The sequence below is a fragment of the Myotis yumanensis genome, unplaced genomic scaffold, assembly GCF_028538775.1.
Source record: "Myotis yumanensis isolate MYYU_CA2020_CCGP unplaced genomic scaffold, mMyoYum1.0.hap1 SCAF_18, whole genome shotgun sequence".
Lineage (NCBI taxonomy): Eukaryota > Metazoa > Chordata > Mammalia > Chiroptera > Vespertilionidae > Myotis > Myotis yumanensis.
This window is the reverse complement of record NW_027223769.1, coordinates 3,234,494-3,255,232: the sequence shown is the minus strand read 5'-3', so window position 1 is coordinate 3,255,232 and position 20,739 is coordinate 3,234,494. Positions and strand designations below refer to the sequence as shown.

The window sequence follows — 20,739 nt, the reverse complement described above, 5'->3', positions numbered from 1 at the left end:
TCATTTCTGAGCAAATATTTTTAACACCTGTCATATGCCACACAGGGTTCTTTGTGCTGAGAGAACAGTGATGAACAAGACAATGGGTTTGCCTTCATGGAGCTGGCATTGAGGTGAAGTAGAAATTTTCACCTTCTGGAAATATTCCTAGTGCCCTGAAAATAAATGAGTCACACATAAAGTGGCATGGATCACCACCTGACCTGGAGGTGTCAGGTTTTGGATGTTTATTTGAGTCTCAGTGCATTTGAAGAGGTATATCGGGGAATCCAAGGCACCAGTTTATAACCACACAGGTCAGGAGGCCCTGGGCTGAGGAGGCCCTTTTATATTGAAAAGGAAAGGGAAAGGCAGTAAAATGAGGAGACAGCTGGACAGTGGCAGGGCACAACTACAATCTACAATGTGGATGAACCTCAAAAATATCATGCTAAGTGAAAGAAGCCATTCACAAAAGGCCACATATTATGTGATTTCATTATATGAATTATGCAGAAGAGGCAAATCCAGAAAACACTAAATTACACTAGTAAAAATGGTTGGTTTTTTGTCTCTGAGTTTCAGATTAATTTAAAAATATATGGGTGGGAGGAGCTTTGATAGAGAGTTTGAGTTCTAGAGACAGAGACTGAGTGTGAGTCTTGCACCTGCACTCACTAACCATGTGACCTCAGACAACTGATGCCATTGCCCCGCCTCTGTGTACTCATCTGTACAATGGACATGATCATTGTACCCACCACATGGGGCTACTGGGAGTAGTATTCAAGCAAGATCATGTATGGAGCACAAGGAGTTGTTAAATGGAGGCTGTGGTTGTTCTAAGGAAGGGAGAAGTCACTCAGGGTAAGCAGTGGCCTAGGAGGCAGACCTGCAGAGAGATCCTCAGCTGAGTTCTCCCTTTCAGCCTCCAATTTCTATATATACACCACTTCTGGAATTCTATTAACAGAGGAAAGGAGAACACCTCCTTGAGTCTTTAGAAGAGCTGCAGCATGATGGAAGGAGGCAGGCTGCAGAATGGACATTCTCGTGGAGGTGGCAACCAAGTAGGAAGAAGGAGACTGGCTTGTAGCAGATCTCTCAGATGCAGAACATGGGTAGAGTCAGGCAACATCCCTGCAGAGGTGGGAACACTTCATGACCCTGGGATCCTTTGATCTCCTTCCTTCAACCCCCTCAGCGGGACAGGAATCGGATCTGGTACACTGGGGGCAGCTTGCCCACTCCACACTCCCGGGGTGTGAGGTCAATGTCCTCAGGAGCCACGGGACTGGCCACGGAGAAATTCTGGAGGATGGTGGTGAAGAAGAGGAATAATTCCGCACGGGCTATACCTTCGCCAAGACAAATGCGCTTCCCTGTGGGCACAGAAGATCAACAATGTGGACCTGGAGTGGATGCATATTCGTGTGTGTGTGTGTGTGTGTGTGTGTGTGTGTGTGTTTAAAATATTTTTTTATTGATTTCAAATAGAGGAAGGAGGAAGGGAGAGGAGAGAGAGATAGAAACATCAATGATGAGAGAGAATCATTGATCAGCTGCCTCCTGCACAGCCCCTACTGGGGATCAAGCCCACAACCTGGGCATGTGCCCTGACCAGGAATCAAATTGTGACCTCCTGGTTCATAGGTCAATGCTCAGCCACCTGCTGGGCTGGATGCATATTCTTTGCCCAAAGTCCAGACACCTGTGTCCATTGCAACTGGTTTGGATGGGATTGGCCTTTCACTTGCAATTCAGGGTAGACTTTTAGGGTGTCCCCAAACCTCTAAAACCAGGTGCAAATCTTTGATGTATATCTTTCCAGGGAAGATTATAGCTTCTGTTAGATTTCCAAAGGTTCGGTTGACCTCACAGAGTCTAAGGCAGCCGTGGGCAAACTACGGCCCGCGGGCCGGATCCAGCCCGTTTGAAATGAATAAAACTAAAAAAAAAAAAAAAAAAGACCGTACCCTTTTATGTAATGATGTTTACTTTGAATTTATATTAGTTCACACAAACACTCCATCCATGCTTTTGTTCCGGCCCTCTGGTCCAGTTTAAGAACCCATTGTGGCCCTCGAGTCAAAAAGTTTGCCCACCTCTGGTCTAAGGACTATCATTGGGTTGGATGTGTGTATGTGTGTGCATGCGCACCTCCACATGTGTAGATGTGGGCATAGTTCTGACAACATTTGGAGAATTGTGAATATTTGTAAAAATTCTTAGAAAAGCTCTGGCTGGTGTGGCTCGGTGATTAGAGTGTTGGCCTGCACACTGAAGGGTCCAGGATTTGATTCCTTGTCAAGGGCATATATCTGGGTTTCAGTCAGGGCACGTGCAGGAGGCAACCAATCGATGTGTCTCTTTCACATTGATGTTTCTCTCTCTCTCTCCCTCCATCCCTCCCCCACTCCCTTGCACTCTCTCTAAAAATCAATGGAAAAAATAACCTCAGGTGAGGATTAACAAAATGAAAGAATTATTCAAAGAGCTTCTGGTTCACACTGAGGATCCTATACGTGTAGATGGTACTTGGTGTGTTTTTTCAGGTATGTGTGGTGGAGACTGGAGTGAATGTCTGGCACTGCATGTGATTTTCTATCTCTGGGTTGTTTTATTTATTTATTTATTTATTTTTATTTACAGTTGACATTCAATATTCTTTTATATTAGTTTCAAGTGTACAGCATTATGAGTCCACTATACAACTGACACCATACATAGGTATTTCAATATTATTGACTATATTCCATAAACCGTACTTTACATCCCCGTGAATATTCTGTAACTACCAATTTGTACTTCTAACTCCCTTCACCTTTTCACCCAGTCCCCCAAGCATCCTTGCCTCTGGTAACCATCAGTTTGTTCTTTGTTTCTTTGAGTATGTTTCTGTTTCCTTTCTTATCTCTGTTTTGTTTCTTATCTCAGTTTTAAGAAAAAAACACACCCATATTGTACATAAACTTGTGAATGGGATTTATGTATGTGAGGTAGGTGTATGGCTTCCATCAGATTCTCAGAAGTGTACACCCCCCCCCGCCCCCCCCCCCCCCCCCCCGCCCCGGCCAATAGGTTATAAACCACTGGCTTGGAGAGAAATGAGGGCAAAGGGATCCAGAAAGGTCAGGTATTAATGGAGAGTCTCCTCCATTAATTCATTGGTTCCTAATCTGCAAGCTGACCACCTTGAAAAGGCCATTTCAAGGATGGGTTTCCAGGCATTACCTAAACCTTTCAAGTTGTTGGACATCGTGCCTGTGTGGAGGTATCTGGGGAAGGAAGGGTTCACATTTTTGGCACACCTAGAAGTTAGGACACATGAGCAAAACATCTTCAGGGCAGGGCTCTGGCATGGTTCCTCTCCTGTAACTGGCTCCGTGACCCACCTCATTCTAGAAGAGCCTGTTATCTCCCTCCCACTCTGTCCTTCCATCCTTGGGCTGTCCTTTGGGCCCTTCAGTAGACATTTGTCTCTAACACCTCTTTGGTTAAGTTTGTCTTTCTTTCTGCCCATGGCAGCTAGCTGTTTTGTTTTGTTTTCTGTCTTCACATCCTGACAGATAATGTTTCTCTGTCTACATGACTTGTCTGATGCATTATCTTCAGCCCCCAGTAAAGCACTGGTCTCAGAGTACACTGCTCAACAGATATCTTATACCGAGATATAGAGAGGTTAACATACTTTCCAAGGTCCAGCATACTAAGGTGTGCCACTGGGCTGTGATCTCACCTTTTAAACCTCTTCTAGGGTTGTAGTGCATATGGGATGGGATAATGAAGGTAAAGCAGCTGGCATGTACTAACTGCTCAATAAACAAATCCTCTCCTTGATGTCTCAAGGAGGTGAAGACACCTGCACTCTGGTGTCTGGGAAGCAAGTGCAGATCCCGCTTACCTAGGGAGAAGGGTATAAAAGCTTCATTCTTCTTCAGTGCCCCATTGGCATCCAGAAAGTGGTTAGGGTTGAAGGTGTCTGGTGTGTCAAAGTAACGTGAGTCAAAGAGAGCAGAGTTCAGGATGGGATATACTTCAGTGTCCTGAGGAATGATCACAAGATACAAAATATTGTCATTCCCTTCACCACCCCACCCTGAAAACACAACATGAAACAAGAAGCCCTAGTGATAAAACAAGAGGTCAAGTTTGGAGATTCAGAGAACCCAGGATCCCACACAGGAGATATGTGGTTGCCGGGCTGGCCTCACCTTTGGGATGATGTACCCTCGGAATTTAGTGTCTTTGATGACCACGTGGGGCACACCAATAGGGATCAGGTCTCCGAATCTCTGAATCTCGTGGATGACTGCGTCAGTGTATGGCATTTTGGCCCGGTCATCAAGGGCTGGAGGGCGATGTGAGCCAATCACCTGATTAATCTCCTTGTGGACTTTCTCTGCATAGAAGAGAACCTTGTTTAAAGGAACATTTCAACCCGGCCGGCATAGCTCAGTGGTTGAGCATCGACCTATGAACCAGGGGGTCATGGTTCAATTCCTAGTTAGAGCATATGCCGGGTTGCAGGCACGATCCCCGGTGAGAGATGTGCAGGAGACAGCCGATCAATGATTCTCTCTAATCATTGATGTTTCTGTCTCTCTCTCTCCCTCTCCCTTCCTCTCTGAAATCAATAAAAGTGTATTTAATAATAATAATAATAATAATAATAATAATAATGGACATTTCAGTAGGGACACTGCTTTCTATGGGCCAATGAGTCAGGAAAAACTTATAAGCCCTAGCTGATTTGGCTCAGTGGATAGAGCGTTGGCCTGTGGACTGAAAGGTCCCTAGTTTAATTCCTGTCAAGGGCACATGGCTGGGTTGCGGGCTTGATCCCTAGTAGGGGGTGTGTAGTGTAGGAGGCAGCCAATCAATGATTCTCTCTCATCATTGATGTTTCTATCTCTCCCTCTCCCTTCCTCTCTGAAATCAATAAAATAATAACAATAATTTTTAAAAACTTACAGTAAAGTGTTAAATCATTGACACTCCTCAAAACAATCAGCTTGGGGTGGGGGAACAAAGGGGAAGCTAGAAGAATTCACACTTTTTGAAATCTAATGAATGTTATAGATTCTTTCCCCCACATGCACAGGGAAACACACATGCACATGTGTGTGCACACACACACATCACATATCAGATTGAGAACTTGAGGCTCTGCACCTGTCAAAATTTCTTCTCTAAGATGAGTGGGAAATGAACTAATATTTATTGTGTGTATTGTAAATGAGGCACATATTGTGCTAGGTCCTCAGGAATATGACAGTGAAATAGATTAATAGATTAATCCATGAATAATTGGGTAAATAAATGAATATATCAATCAACCAATCCTATATAATAAAAGGCTAATATACAAATTGACCAAACTGCAGAATGACTGGTCACTATGATGCACAATGACCACCAGGGGGCAGATGCTCAATGCAGGAGCTTTCTCTGGTGGTCAGTGTGCTCCCATAGGGGGAGTGCTGCTCAGACAGAAGCTGGGCACATGGCTGGCGAGTGCAGCAGCGGCGGGAGCCTCTCCTGCCTCCTTGGCAGTCGGACATCCCCCAGGGGCTCCTGGACTGCAAGAGGGCACAGGCTGGGCTGAGGGACCCCCGCCCCCTGCACAAATTTGTGCACTGGGCCTCTAGTTCCTAAATAAAAAGACTGATGGATGGAAGAACATTATTTAATGGCTGCATGTATTTACTTATCAATCAATAGATGAATAATTACCAATAGACAAATAAATAAATAAACCTAATCAACCAATAAATTACCTGAATAAATGGATGGCTAGATTTATGGAGGAATAAGTGAATGAATAAATTAGTAGAAAAAGTGACAAATGGATGATGGTTTGATGACAGATGAATAAATGAAAGATAAATCAGTGAATTGATTGTGTAATTAATAAATGAAGGGATAGAAGAGTTAAGGATGAATTGAAAGACTGATGGAAGGATTAAGAAATGAAACCTAGTTCATAGAAGAACAGATGGATGCATGCATGAATGAATGAGTGAGCCAATGAATCACGACACATAGTTCATTCAATTAACCATTGTTTCAAAGGTTCAACACATAGGTGAATCAATTAATCCAAATAAAGAATGAAAGTGTATGTTCTTGGGCAAATCATATATAAAGGAATCTAAGTATACAGACCAATTAATGGATTAAAGCACAGACAGATGAATGGATGGGTGGGTGGATGGGTGGGTGGATGGATGGATGGATGGATGGATGGATGGATGGATAAATGAATTTTAAGTGATCAGTGAAAACAGGAGAACAGATTCACAGATTCTTTATCCATCCATCCAACAGGGCTGGCTTAGTTGCCAGTTCATTAAAACCTGCAGTGTTCTTAATTTCAGAGGGAAATGCTGCCTCTCTCATTTAGGCAGGACCCCTACCCCGCTTCTGCGGCCAAAAAGGGATCGGAGGACTGGCTGTCCCCACTCTGCCTACCTGCGATGTGGGGATATTTGAGCATTAGCAGGAATCCATAGCGGAGAGTGGTGCTGGTGGTCTCCGTGCCCGCAAAGAAGAGAGAGAGTACGGTGTTGATGAGGTTCTGGTGGTGGAACTCGCTGTTCGGGTGGGACTTCTCCTGGGTCCAGAGAGGTGGGGTTCATTGGAATCAGGGGAGGCTGGAACCTTGCTGCATGCATGTATCAGGGTCCCCCCCCCCCCACCTATTTCTGGGTCTCTCACACCATCTGGTCCATTTTGCTTTTCTCTGTCCTCTTCATGTCCACCCATATATCCCTATCTCTGTCTCTCTTCACTCTGGCTCTGTTTCAATCCATCTCAACATCTCTTTGGTGTGCTTGTCTCACTTCCTCTCCCAGCCTCTTTCTGCCTCTGTGGGTCTTTTCAACTATTGCCCTATTGTTTGTCCCTTGTCCTGTATTTCTCCGATCTCTCTCTCTCTGTTGCTCACTCTTCTCTTTCTCTCTCTTCTTCCCTCCCTCTCTCTATCCATCTCTCTCTGCCTCCTCCCTACCTTTTCCTAATATCCCCTTTGCATCCTCTGTTCTTCCATCCTCCTCATTCCCCTCCCTTCTTCTCACTGCCCCCCATCTTTTCCTCCCTCCCCGCCCCTCCCCTTTCATCCCCCTCTCTCAAACCCCACTTTGTCCATGCGGAGCAGGTAGGTATCAATGAAGTCCCGGGGGGCGTTGGGGTCCAGGGTCTCCCTGTGCTTCTCCACACTGTGGCCAATGAAGTCTTTGACTTCCTGCATGTTTCTGTAGATTTGCCTGTGTGTGCCAGGAAAGTACTTCAAGAAGTCAGAGAAGAGCTCAAACACCTGTGGGAGACAATGGGGCTGTAAGGTCCTCCTGGGGCTGAGCTAGTGGGTCACAGGAAGAGACAACCCTCCTGGGCCCTAATACCTCTGGTAGAGGGGAATCTCTGTCTCCTGTTTCTCTCTCTCTCTCTCTTTCTCTCTGACATTCTTGTCAACTCTGCCTCTCAGGATCTCTTTATCTTTGCTCTTTTTTGTCTTGTTTCCTCCTTCTTCTCTCTTTCCCTCTCTTTTCTCTCCCTCTAATTCTCTGACTCTCTGTTTCTGCCTCCTCCATTACTCTTCTTTCTTTCTCTTTGTCTCTCAGTCCTTATCTCACCATCTCTCTCTCCCTCCAGGTGTCTGTGGCCCTGTCTCTCCCTGTTGTCCTGCATATCTTCCAACCTTAAGCTGCATTTCTGGGGCCCCAAAGCAGATCACCCCTTTTCCCTTTCCTGGATGTCCACCTCCTCCCCACCCTCCCTCACCCTCTCCCTGACCTGGCTGGAGAAGGAGCTGATGAGTGCGAAGGACTGGTAGAACATGTCCAGAAGCTTCAGAAAATCAGGGTCTCTGTAGGCAAAGCGTCTTCCAAAGACAATGGAGCAGATGATGTTGGCAGTGATGGAGTGGAAGATCAAGGTGGGGTCCTGGAGGGCTCCTAGGAGGAGGAAGTGGCAGGTCCAGGGACACAGACTCAAATGTCGGGGGAGCACTTGGCAGCTGCCCCATCTCTGTGTAACTGTCCTTCATTGCTCAGTAATGAGAAAGAAAATAGGAATGATAACAGCTACCACTCATTAGTCCATATGATATGCCAGGCCCTCGTCTATTATTTTATTTTGTTATTTTTTATTGTCACCTGAGGATATTTTTTCCATTGACTTCATTTTTATAGGGAGTGGAGGGGATGGAGGGAAGGTGTGGGGGAGTGAGAAAGACACATTGATTGGTTGCCTCCCACACATGCCCTGCAACCGAGGTATGTGCCCTTGAGCAGAAATGGAACCTGAGACCCTTCAGTATGAGGGTCAATGCTCTAACCATTGAGCACCTGCCAGTGCTATTTTATTTCCTTCTCACCTCAACCCTGTAAGGAAGGTGTAGTTCTGTTATTATCTCCATTTCATAGATGGGCAAACAGAGAAGTTAAGTAATTTGACCAGGGTTACCCAGGGACTCATCACAAGGGCCAGGATTCAGACCCAGGCAGCCCAGCTACAGAGGCTGTGTGGTTGGTTCCCTCTCAGGCCCCAGTTCTGACTTGGGGAGCAGGTACAATTAAGTCCCAGAGCCAGTGGGAGTGCAATGCAGGTGTTCAATCAATTGCATGTACAATTTTTTTTATTGATTATGGTATAAAAGCTCTGTTCTCCCTGTCCCTTTCTGTCTCTTCCCTTACTTCCTTTGTTCACCTCTAGGTGTCTCTGGTCTTCAGGAAATTGTTCTACACTTGTTAACTGATGTCTGCATATGCTAGGCTAGCCCTGTGGAAGGGAGGGTGGCTGTGGAGCAACAGTCAGGTCATCCGGTTGGTGCCATCTTCTCTGTGGGTCTCACCTGTCCATCTTCTCTTGTTCCTCTGCAGACCCTTTACTGAGCTTGTCTGTCTCTCTCACTTTCTCTGCCTTTTCCTTTTCTCTGTGTGTCTCTCTTTGATTTGGTTCCTCCATCTCTGTCTCTTTCACCTTCTCTGTCTCTCTGTCTGCCTCAGTCTGTTTCTTCCTGTCTTTCTCTTAGTCCCTCTGTCTCTTTTCCTTTATTGTTCCTGTGTCTCTGCCTCTGCCTCCCCCCTCCAAACCTCTACGCTTATATCTTGCAATCTCTTGAGAAAGGACCCTGTTACCTTTATATCTTATAAACATCAGTTTTAGAGAGAATCTAAAAGCGACCAGAAGTGCTTCTCTGATAGCCCACCAGCTGCAGAGCAGAAAACCCCACTCCCTCACTGCCAGTTTGTCAGCAGTTGACTTAAGAAAAGGAAAACAGCCCATTGTTTTCCAATGTCTGAAGTTCTTCCTTTTATTTCTTTGCTTTCCTTTATATAAGTCCTGTTTTGCCTTTGATAGTTACAATTAATCCATGAATCAGTTTCCTTGAACACAAGTAAATAGCATGCCAATTTCTAAGTATATGGCCCAGCTGGAGTGGCTCAGTGATTGAGTGTCGACCTATGAACCAGGAGGTCATGGTTCAATTCCAGAACAGGGCACATGCCCAGGTTTCAGGCTCAATCCCCAGTAGAGGGTGTGCAGACAGCAACCAATCAATGATTCTCTTTCTCTCTCTCTCTCTCTCTCTCTCTCTCTCTCTCTCTCTCTCTCTCTCCCTCTCCCTCTCCCTCTCCCTTCTTCTTTGAAATCAATAAAAATAGTGTGTGTGTGTGTGTGTGTGTGTGTGTGTGTGTGTTGGAGTTTGTATACATCCCACATCTCTTCTGGTTCCCTGTGTCCCTCTCCTACTCATCTCCATCGGTCTCTGTGTCCCTGTCCCTCTGTCTGATGGTCTATCTGGCTCTCTTTCTTTATCTCTACTTCACTTTCTCTGCCCGTGTACACCCCTGTCTTTCTGTTGCCATGTACCCTGATCCTCTCTATTACGCTGTCCGTCTTTCCTTACCATCCCCCAGGCTCACCCTGGGATTTCTGAAGCTCCTCCACCAGACACTGCGCCTCCTCCTGAATCCGTTCCTCCACACTCCGCTTGCCCATCCCGAAGTCCCTCATGGTGGCCAGAGAAAATCGCCGAAGAGTCTTCCAACGTTCCCCATTGGCAAACACCACACCTGTGGAGGCAGGCATGGGTTGCAGAGGAAGTTGGAAGGAGATTCTGGGTCCCTCTCCACCCCTATTCTGCCTTACCAGATTCACCTTCTGCAATCCCCATCCCCCATTCCCTCCCCGCCCCCCTTTCCCCTGGTGCCTCTCAGGCCCTTACCATATCCTTGAAAGACTTGATCAATAACAGCGATTTTCCCCCGGCCAGAAAAGGCCTCAGCTTGGTCCACCAGGGCCTCCCGGATTGCCTCTGTCCCACATAGTATGACCACAGGCCTTGGCCCCAGGTACACCGTGAAGACATCCCCATATTTGTCTCGGAGCTGCCAAGCATACCCACACCAACAGTGTTAAACCATTAAAACACATATAGACTGGTAATTAGCTGGCACCCCAAAACCCTCCATCTGAATCTGCTTTTCTCCTTCCCAGGATCCAGCAACTAGAAGAGTAACCCACCTAGCCAGGGACTGCATGATTGATTGGTGCCCCGAGTAGTATAGGTGGTTAAATATCTCTAATATCAACCCTGCCCATATCCTTAAGTCTGGCCAGATTTCTCTGGCATCACAACTAAAGGATCATCCTTTTGTGACCCACTTCAACCTGCTGTCTGCATCCTGACAATTTCCCCAGAGAAATACCCTGAACAGCCAGCCCTGTGATAGACAGCAAGAGAAAGGGATGGCCCTCTGGTGGTGATCATGAGATCTGAAAAAATCATAACATCAGTACAGCCACTTTGGAAACTGCTCAGTGGTATTTACTGAAGCTAAAAGTTCACATGTCTACTCAGTGACTCATCAACTTAATTTCAGGCACATGTCCCAAAAATGTGTGCTTGTGTTCACCAAAACACAGGACAAGGAGACTGAAACCTTATTAATACAATGCTCATCACCATCAATATGTGTCCATACCATGGAATGCTAAACAGCAGTGAAAAAAACATACTACTGCAATACCCAACAACATGAATAAAGCACACAGGCATAATGCTGAGCAAAATTAGACACAAAAGAGTCCATACATGATAATTCTATTTACATGAAGTTGAAAAACAGATAACATGAACCTATGGTCTCAGGATAGTGGGAAGGTAGTGACTGGACGGGGGTGCGAGTAGGGTATCTGGGGATGGGCCATGTTGTTACTGATCTGCACGTATATTGTAGAAAATTCACTGAGCTGAGCACTTATGATTTGTGCACTTCTTAGGATGATGTTAAACAGTAAAAAGTTGACTTACAGCCCTAGCGGTTTGGCTCAGTGGATAGAGCGTCGGCTTGCGGACTGAAGGGTCCCAGGTTCAATTCTGGTCAAGGGTACATGCCCGAGTTGTGAGCTTGATCTCCAGTAGGGAGCATGTAGGAGGCAGCCAATCAATGACTCTCTCATCATTGATGTTTCTATCTCTCTCCCCACCTCCCTTCCTCTCTGAAATCAATAAAAATATATTTTTTTAAAAGTTGGCTTACAATCATAAAAGTTTAAGTTTTTGTGATTTTTATGAAAAATCTCTCACACTGATCTCTGCAAAACCTCCTCACTGGTCTCTACTCCCACTCTTTTCCCATCTACAATCATTTCATCATCTATCCCTCCCTACCCTGACATCAGAGTAATCCTATTAAAATGAAAATTAATGTCACTGACCTGCTCCAAATCCTCCAGTGCTCCCACCTCACTGAGAATAAAAGCTGAAGTCACCACCATGGTCCACATAGCCCTGCATGAAGTGGCCTCATCACCCCTCTGCATCTCTCCCCAATGGTCCCTTTTCTCACTCAGATCCCACCCCCTCATGTTGTCCCTCAAGATTCTGAACTTGCTCATTTTTCAGGGTTGTTGCACCTGCCTCTCTCTGATGCCTTCTTCCTGCATCTTTCTGTGTCTCTGCCCAGAAACAAAGCAGGATTGAGCCTTTTCCTCACAACTCAATCTAAACTAGTTTCAATCATAGCTCTTGTCTACCTCATTTGTTCATTTCCTTACTTGTATGCTCTGTCCAATGCGACACCTAGAATATTCCCCAGCAAACAGAAGGTGCCCAGTAATCTAGTATTTAATGAGTGAATAAATGAATGAGTGGATCAAAGGAACTGCCATTTAATGAGCATTTACTATACACTAGACTCTATGCAATACCCCATCTCATCCTCACAGTTTTAAGAGGGACACATTTTTATTGTCACTAGCGTTTTACAGAAGAGGAAACTGAGACTCAGTGAGTAACAGTTGAATCTGGAACACGAGTTCAAGCCTGAGTCCAGAAGGATTTGGGCACATGTAAGGGAATGGAGGAGGAGCAGTGCCACCTTCACCACCCCATCCCATCATGGCACCCACTAGCTCATTCTCTCTCTCTCTCTCTCTCTCTCTCTCTCTCTCTCTTTCTCTTTCTCTCTCCTCACGAGGATCATGAACCCCTAGAAGAGCTTTGGGGATTTGAAACGCTCAAATTTTTGCAATGATGTGTGTGGATATTGGGAGGGAGCATAAAGGTTTAATGAGATTCTCAAAAAATTTAATGATTCCCAAACTGTTAGGCAGTTTCAGTCTCTGAGGGCACTGGAGAGGAGAGCCCTCCCTGCTGGACCCAAGCTTCCCCTCTGAGAAGTCCCAGCTGTGTGGCTGTGGACAGTGCTTCCCCAAGCTAAGCCTCACTGTCTTTATCTCTAAGATGGGGTTAGCACCTCACCTAGCCCACAGGATTGTTGTAAGTGAGACCTGGTGAGTTCCCACAACAATATAGGCAAATCCCAGCCACTTAATTCTGAATGAAGAAACTAAGTCCAGGAATTTATAGGAAAGCATGGTACCCTGTGGTACATTGAAGACAATGAGAACCAAATCACACATACTTGGGGCTTCCACATATGTGATAAAACTCTCTCTGTTAAAAGCAAAGGTAATGACAAGCCCAAGGTTCAGGAGTGTGATCACCGTGCTGGAGGGGGCTGGGAGCAGGGGGGCGCAGCGGGAGTCCGGACTGTAAGACAGGAGGCAGCTGGAAGTTACTGTCAGTGCTCCTGTTCTCCCATTGAGAGGTGAGTTCATGGTGTAGATTACATTACTAATAACTAAATAGGTGACAAGACACAAAGTCATGCCTGGGAAACAGTGATGCAGAGCCCAGTAAATCCTCCATAGTGTCAGCTGTTATGGATAGCACATTAATGTGCATTATTGGTAAGCCCTCTGTACCTGGCCTCCTGCCCCCTTCCTCCTCCCATTGTCCTGGTGCTGATATGAACCAGTCTTTTCTTTTCTTTTGTTGACAGAGGAGAAGCCTATTTGACGAATGACACTGCCCCCTTTTCTCTTTCATCCGGGGGGCAGGCACCCAGGAACTTGACAGAAGGTGGCAAAAGATGTGAAATGCTACACCCAGGCTCATATCCAGACACCTCTTCATCCCCATTTGCTCACTCCAGAGATAGTGGCACACAATTCCCAGTGAACAAGACGTCTCTGACTATCTGACCACCATCTACTGTGCTTCAGCTGCCTGCCTTTTACTCACCAACCTTCACACCCCCCACCCCTGAGCCTGGAAGGATGCCTTACTCCTTCTAGTAAATGATCCCCAAATACAGAGACTGGAAGTCACTCTCCAACCCATCCATCTGCATCTCACCCTCAGGAAGGATTTGAGTAGGCCTCGTCTGTCCATCTGCAGAAGGTTCCCGAAGAAGGGCAGAGGACGGGGGCCTGGCGGAAGGTGGCCATGTGCCTTTGGGTAGCCCCTGGCCAGGAGAATCAAGAGTCCTGTAATGAGAGCAAGGAGGAGGAGGACACTGAGCTCCATGGTCCCAATCTGACTGCCTTCCAGCCCACTGCAATCTCAACTTGGACCTTTTATCCTGATCCTGCCTCCTCATCCAGTTATGTAACTTTATCTATTCCCCGCCTCCCCTCTGACATTGTCCAGGAGCATGAACTTGAAAGAGAGGTTCTAAAGGGCCCATACTTCCTGTCCAGTAACTTGCTTTCTCCCTACCTCAGCAACCGCTCCCCAGATGTTGGCAGAGACACTGTGGTGGTTACAAAGGTCAGCATGAGTGTTCGTGAGAGCTCACGTGTTTATTTTGGGGGTACGGGTGAGTATGCACTGTCTACTTGTGGCCTTGTTTGGGTGGTTATGCTTGCATGTCTGCCCATGCCTGCTTGCATCTGTGTGCACTTGTATGATTTTTTATGTGAAGGGGTATTTGTATTGATGTGCATGTGCGAGTGTGTTTTGTGTATGAGTCTGCATGTGCTTATGTAGATATTTTGCATGTGCACAGGCTTACATGTATTGCTATGGGTTCATATGTGAAGGGGTGTTTGCTTTTGCATGGTGCTGGTGGAGTGTGTCCTTGTGTGTGCTTGTGTGTTTGTGCACCTTCTCATCCCTGTGTTTGTAGGGCCTTTGGGTGCTCAGTGTCTATCTCCAGACCTCTTCCTTTACCCTCCTTTCTGTAGCAGCTACAGATGGGAATGACGAGAGAGACAGAGGAGTGGGGAGGGACACAGAACTGGTGAGACTCTGAGGTGGAGGGGTAGGTGGAAAAAGACAGAGGGACTGAGACCTGGCTGGGGGGACATTTGGGTCCCTGGATCTCTGATTGCTCTGACCAGTGCCAGCAGTTCTCTTTCTTTCTCTAGCTCTGTCTTCACTCGGAGGATGTTTCTAGAATCCTCTCTGATAATCTGTGTGTGTATGTGCCTATCTCATTATCTCTGTCTCAGTGTCTCTGTTTCCCCCTTTAGACCCTGAACTCCAGAAGTGCAGAGACCTGGTCCAGTTTGATTGATGTCCACTGGTCTGGTGTCCGTCGCTATCATCACTCTGAGCCTCTGGCAGGCTCGGTCCCTACTTGCCAGGTATGTGATTGAGTATGTCCATGTGCACCTGCCACGGTCTCAGCCTGGCTTTCCACCGCTCTCTGTGTCTTTCCTTTAAAAGGAGATGGGGGGAGATGAGGCAGCATCTTTCCTGCAATGTTAGGCAAACCCCTTGCCAGACCCAGGGACCTGACCCTGGCAGTTGAATCATACACCTCTGACTCAGGAGGAGGGGAGAGACAATCCTGACCTCTTGAATTCAGGGGTGGAACCTTCCACTTCTTAACCTTGGAAAATTGCCACCATGGATGTTCCTGACTCAGGTCCTGGCTCCTATGGTGCTGTGTGATTTGGCACTATGCTTAGGTCCACGTTCCAGACCCAGGAATCACTGATGGGTATGAAGAGCTTTACCCTTTGAGGTGCGTATTTTTTCATCCCACTTTATAGATCAGGAGAGTGAAGCACAGAGAAGTTGAGAGTTTTACCCAAAGTCACACAGTGGGTTAGAGCTGCATTATCCAATATGATGGCTGTTAGGATATACTAGTACTACCCCTGGCCTCTCCTGTTTGCACATGTTTTCTGAAATATCCTATCTAATAAAGAGGGAATATGCAAATTGACCATCACACTGTAACAAGATGGCAGCCCCCACAGCAGAGGCAGGAATCCCATAACACAAGATGGCGGCGCCCAAATCACACCGAAGAGAAGGTGCCTGTGTGAACTGTGAAATGCATGCCCTTAACAAAATTCAAGAGGTATTCACGTTGCAGGGAATGAAATGTTCACATATCAAACTTCCAGACTATCCTTCATTAATGAATACAAATACATGTGATGAATCATATGAGCGACAACAGGCACAGGTTTTGATAAATTCTCTGAATGATGAACAGTTGGCAGCCTTTCAGACTATAACTTCAGCCACCGAAGATAAAACTGTACACCCCAAATGCTTTTTCTTGGATGGTCCAGGTGGTAGTGGAAAAATATATCTTTATAAAGTTTTAATACATTATATTAGAGGTCATGGTGGTACTGTTTTACCCACAGCATCAACAGGAATTGCTGCAAATTTACTTCCCGGTGGAAGAACCTTTCATTCCCAATATAAATTACCAATTCCATTAAATGAAACTTCAATTTCTAGACTCAATATAAAGAGTGAAGTTGCTAAAACCACTAAAAAGGCCAAACTTCTCATTATTGATGAATGCACCATGGCATCCAGTCATGCTATAAACACCATAGACAGATTACTGAAATTATATTATATTATACTGAGAATGTTGTATTTGGTGGGAAAATTCTCCTTCTTGGAGAGGATTTTCGACAATGTCTCAGTGTTGTGCCACATGCTATGCGATTGGCCATAGTGCAAACGAATTTAAAGTACTGTAATGTTTGGGGATGTTTCAGAAAGTTGTCTCTTAAAAAAAATATGAGATCAGAGGATTCTGCTTATAGTGAATGGTTAGAAAAACTTGGAGATGGCAAACTTGATAGCAGTTTTCATTTAGGAATGGATATTATTGAAATCCCCTGTGAAATGATTTGTAATGAATCTATTATTGATGCTATCTTTGGAAATAGTATATCTATAGATAATATTAATAATATATCTAAATGTGCAATTCTTTGTCCAAAAAATGAGCATGTTCAAAAATTAAATGAAGAAATTTAGGATATACTTGATGGAGATTTTCACACATATTTGAGTGATGATTCCATTGACTCAACAGTTGACGCTGAAAAGGAAAATTTTCCCATCGAATTTCTTAATAGTATTACTCCTTCGGGAATGCCATGTCATAAAACTAAATTTGAAAGTGGGCGCAATCATCATGCTATTGAGAAATCTTAATAGTACATTGGGTCTTTGTAATGGTATTTGACTTATTATTAAACGATTACGACCTAACATTATCAAAGCTGAAGTATTAACAGAATCTGCAGAAGGAGATTGTTCTGATTCCAAGAATTGATTTGTCCCCTTCTGACACTGGCCTCCCATTTAAATTGATTCAAAGACAGTTTCCTGTGATGCCAGCATTTGTTATGACTATTGATAAATCACAAGGACAAACTCTAGACAGAGTAGGAATATTCCTACCTGAACCCGTTTTCGCACATGGTCAGTTATACGTTTTCTCTCGAGTTCGAAGAGTGTGTGACGTTAAAGTTAAAGTTGTAAATACTTCATCACAAGGGAAATTAGCCAAGCTCTGAAAGTGTTTTCACTCTTAATGTGGTATACAGGGAGATATTAGAATAAGTTGAATCACTTTATCAGCCGGCCCCCACCTGTGTACCAGGCCTCTATCCTATATAGTAAAAGGGTAATATGCAAACTGACCCTAACAGCAGAAAGACTGGGAATGACTGGTCACTATGGCACACACTGACCACCAGGGGGAAGACGCTCAATGCAGGAGCTGCCCTCTGGTGGTCAGTCGCTCCCACATGGGGGAGCTCTGCTCAGCCACAAGCCAGGCTGATGGCTGCCAGTACAGTGGTGGTGGTGGGAGCCTCTCCTGCCTCCTCAGCAGCGCTAAGGATGTCTGACTGCAGCTTAGGTCTGCTCCCCGCTGGCAAGTGGACACCCCCCGAGGGCTGCTGGGCTGCCAGAGGGATGTCTGACTGCCATCTTAGGCCCAATCTCCCAGGGAGCAGGCCTAAGCCAGCAGGTGGTCATCCCCCGAGGGGTCCCAGACTGCGAGAGGGCACAGGCCGGGCTGAGGGACCACCCCCCCGCCCCCAGTGCACAAATTTTTGTGCACTGGGCCTCTATTTTATTAATAAATTTGTATATTATTTTTATATACATTTTACTCATTTCCTTTCATCTCTGACACTTCTATTATAGAGAAAGGGCAAATAGCAATATTAAAATATTTCCTCTAATTAATTCCCTTTTACTGTGCATGAATTTCGTGCACTGGGCCACTAGTATTGTTATAAGTTTCTGGTTTTTTTCCATAGCTTGAAGCAAACAGCCTGCACCTGCAGAAGATAAAATATACTCCCCAGCTGACTCAGGCACACTCCTCTGCCTGAGTTGTGTGCTCACCAGACATCCTGCTATCTTCCAAAGAAGTCCTGTTATTCAGGAAGCTACCCCAGCTGGCTGATGCAATCCTGACCCTGTCCCTATATAAGAGAACTTAAATGCTCCCTAGGAGCTGACACCCACACACTGGTCTCAGCCCACTGTGAGTGATGTAATAAAATGTCTTAAACTCTCACAACATCTCTTGGCCTGGCTCCTGTTGACACAGATTTAACAATAACCACTTGCCACATGTAGCTGTTAAGCACTTAAAATGTAGCTAGTATTAATACTAGCAATGTTGGTACTCTATTGATACTCAGTATAGTAATTGGAAAACTTCTAAGTACATTTGGAAAAACATGAGTATGTGAATCTACTTTTTCAATTGTATTCCTCATGAAATCTAAATACAGATCAAATATTTCTGGAGAAAATTTAGGGTCCCAATTAAGATGCACAATACATGTGAAATACACACCAGATTACAAAGACAATGAAAAAAAAAGTTATAATGAGAAGATGAGGCAGAAACAGGAAGAAACACAGAGACAAAGAGAAGCCAAGAAATAGACAAGGAGTATAATACAGAGATGAAGGCAGAGAAAGGGAAGGAGAGACAAAGAGAGATAGAGAAACAAAGATGCAGGAGGGGAGGAGTGCTGCAGGGGCACAGGTGGGGCCGCATCTGTGATGGAGCTTGTTTTTATATGTGCAAGTACATTTGAATTATTTTTATCAGTTTTACTGAGGTATAACTGACATACAATAAACTGCAAATATGTAAAGTGTACAATTTAAACAATTGTGGCATATTGCACACCAGTGAAACCATCATCACAAATAAGATAAACATACCCAACACCCCAAAAGCTTCCCTGTGCCCTTTTGTAATTCCTCCCTTCCCTATTTTCAACTTCCTCCCTAGGCAACCACTGATCTGCTGTTTGTCACTAGAGATTAGCTTGCACTTTATAAACTTAATATTAGAAGAATCATACGTATGTACTCTTTTTTTTAAAAAGTCTTTATTGTTGAAAGTATTACATATGCCCTCTTTTTTCTGCCATTGACTCCTTCTAGCCTGCCCCCACCCCTCCCCTGAGGCCTTCACCACCCTACTGTCTGTGTCCATTGGTTATGCATATATACATACAGGTTCTTTGGTTGATCACTTCCCACCCTCCCCCACCTTCCCTTTGAGATTCCACATGTTGTTCTATGCTTCGATGTCTCTGGATCTATTTTGTTCAACAGGGTTTTTTTGTTTTGTTTTTTATTCATTAGATTCCACATATGAGTGCGATCATGTGATACTTGTCTTCCTTTGACTGGCTTGTTTCGCTTAATGTGATACTTCTCCAAGTCCCTCCATGCTGTCTCAAAGGGTAAGAGATCCTTCTTTTTTAGCGTTGCATAGTATTCCATAGCATAAATGTACCACAGCTTTTTTAAAAATTTAAATTCTTTATTGTTTAAAGTATTACATATGTCTTCTTTTCCCCCTGTTGACCTCTCCCAGGCCGTCCCCCCCCCCCGACCCCCACCAGCACATGCTCTCAGCCCCCTACTGTCTGTGTCCATGGGAACTGGGGACTCGCAAACAGGCTAGGCCTAGGGACCCTACCTCTGGCCGAGGCCTTGGGCCTGGGCAAGGCACCCCCAGCTCCCCGCCACCGCCGCCGCCAGCAGCGATCGTAATGGCTTGGCACCTACGTATGCAAATTAACCGCCATCTTTGTTGGCAGTTAATTTTCATATCTCCCTGATTAGCCAATGGGAAGCGTAGCGGAGGTATGGTTAATTACCCTTTTTGTCTTTTATTAGATAGGACTAGAGGCCCAGTGCACAAAAATTTGTGCACTCGGCGGGGAGGGGGGGGGTCCCTCAGCCTGGCCTGTGCCCTCTCACAGTCTGGGACCCCTCGGGAGATAACGACCTGCTGGCTTAGGCCCGCTCCCGGGTGGCAGAGGGCAGGCCCAATCCCTAGGTGCAACCCCTGATCGGGCTCAGAGCAGGGCCGATTGGGGAGTTGGGGCACCGCCCCTTGTCATGCACAGAGCAGGGTGGATCAGGAGGTTGCGATGCCACCCCTAGTCACACTCAGGGTAGGGCTGATTGGGGGGTTGGGGCACCGCCCCCTGTCACATTCAAGGCAGGGTCGATAGGGAGGTTGTGGCGCCACCCCCTGTCATGCACAGAGCAGGGTTGATCAGGGGGTTGGGGCACTGCCCCCTGTCATGCACAGAGCAGGGTTGATCAGGGGGTTGGGGCGCTGCCCCCTGTCACTCACAGAGCAGGGCCAATCAGGGGGTTGGGGAGCTCCCCCCTGTCATGCACAGAGCAGGGCCCATCAGGGGGTTGGGGAGCTCCCCCATGTCACTCACAGAGTAGGGCCGATAGGGGAGTTGGGGCACCACCCCGTCACACACAGAGCAGGGCTGATCAGGGGGTTGGGGCGCCGCCACTGTCACACTCAGGGCAGGGCCGATGGGGAGGTTATGGCTCTACCCCGTCACACACAGAGCAGGGCCCATCAGGGGGGAGGGGGGTTGGGGCGCCGCACCCTGTCACACACAGAGCCGCAGGGCGATCAGGAGGTTTGGTCGCTGCCCCCTGTCACGCTGATCCCGGTGCTGGGAGGCATATTACCCTTTTACTATATAGGATAGAGGCCTGGTGCACAGGTGGGGGCTGGCTGATTTTCCCTGAAGAGTGTCCTGGATCAGGGTGGGGGTCCCTACTGGGGTGCCTGGCCAGCCTGGATGAGAGGATGTTGGCTGTTTGCAGCTGGTCACACC

General features: G+C 46.1%; 1 protein-coding gene and 1 long non-coding RNA gene across 3 annotated transcripts; one reads left to right on the top strand and one right to left on the bottom strand.

The window, feature by feature from the left end:
* Positions 1 to 182: 182 nt before the first annotated feature.
* On the bottom strand, positions 183 to 13,901 carry LOC138997199 (cytochrome P450 2B11-like). Its single transcript, XM_070398731.1, has 9 exons — positions 13,691 to 13,901; positions 10,211 to 10,373; positions 9,909 to 10,058; positions 7,774 to 7,934; positions 7,121 to 7,297; positions 6,454 to 6,595; positions 4,194 to 4,381; positions 3,884 to 4,025; positions 183 to 1,361 (listed from the first exon to the last, which is right to left on the bottom strand). The coding sequence occupies exons 1-9, from the start codon at positions 13,859 to 13,861 to the stop codon at positions 1,180 to 1,182; spliced, it is 1,476 nt and encodes a 491-aa protein (XP_070254832.1). The 5' UTR covers positions 13,862 to 13,901; the 3' UTR covers positions 183 to 1,179.
* LOC138997200 (uncharacterized) lies at positions 13,202 to 19,850 on the top strand. Of its 2 annotated transcripts, none has more exons than XR_011468916.1 (3): positions 13,202 to 14,153; positions 14,809 to 14,922; positions 19,226 to 19,850. It is a non-coding gene; the product is annotated as an uncharacterized lncRNA (long non-coding RNA). The 2 variants fall into 2 exon arrangements; XR_011468917.1 differs by lacking the exon at positions 19,226 to 19,850 and adding an exon at positions 17,872 to 18,115.
* Positions 19,851 to 20,739: the final 889 nt, after the last annotated feature.

Bases quoted from the DNA above. Each gene is read 5' to 3' on its own strand.
- LOC138997199 (XM_070398731.1), bottom strand. From the start codon at position 13,861: ATGGAGCTCAGTGTCCTCCTCCTCCTTGCTCTCATTACAGGACTCTTG. The intron at 10,374-13,690 runs GTGAGATGCAGA...TATGCTTGGCAG, and splicing joins TACTCAAATCCTTCCTGAGG to CTCCGAGACAAATATGGGGA. The intron at 10,059-10,210 runs GTAAGGGCCTGA...CTGCCTCCACAG, and splicing joins TCAAGTCTTTCAAGGATATG to GTGTGGTGTTTGCCAATGGG.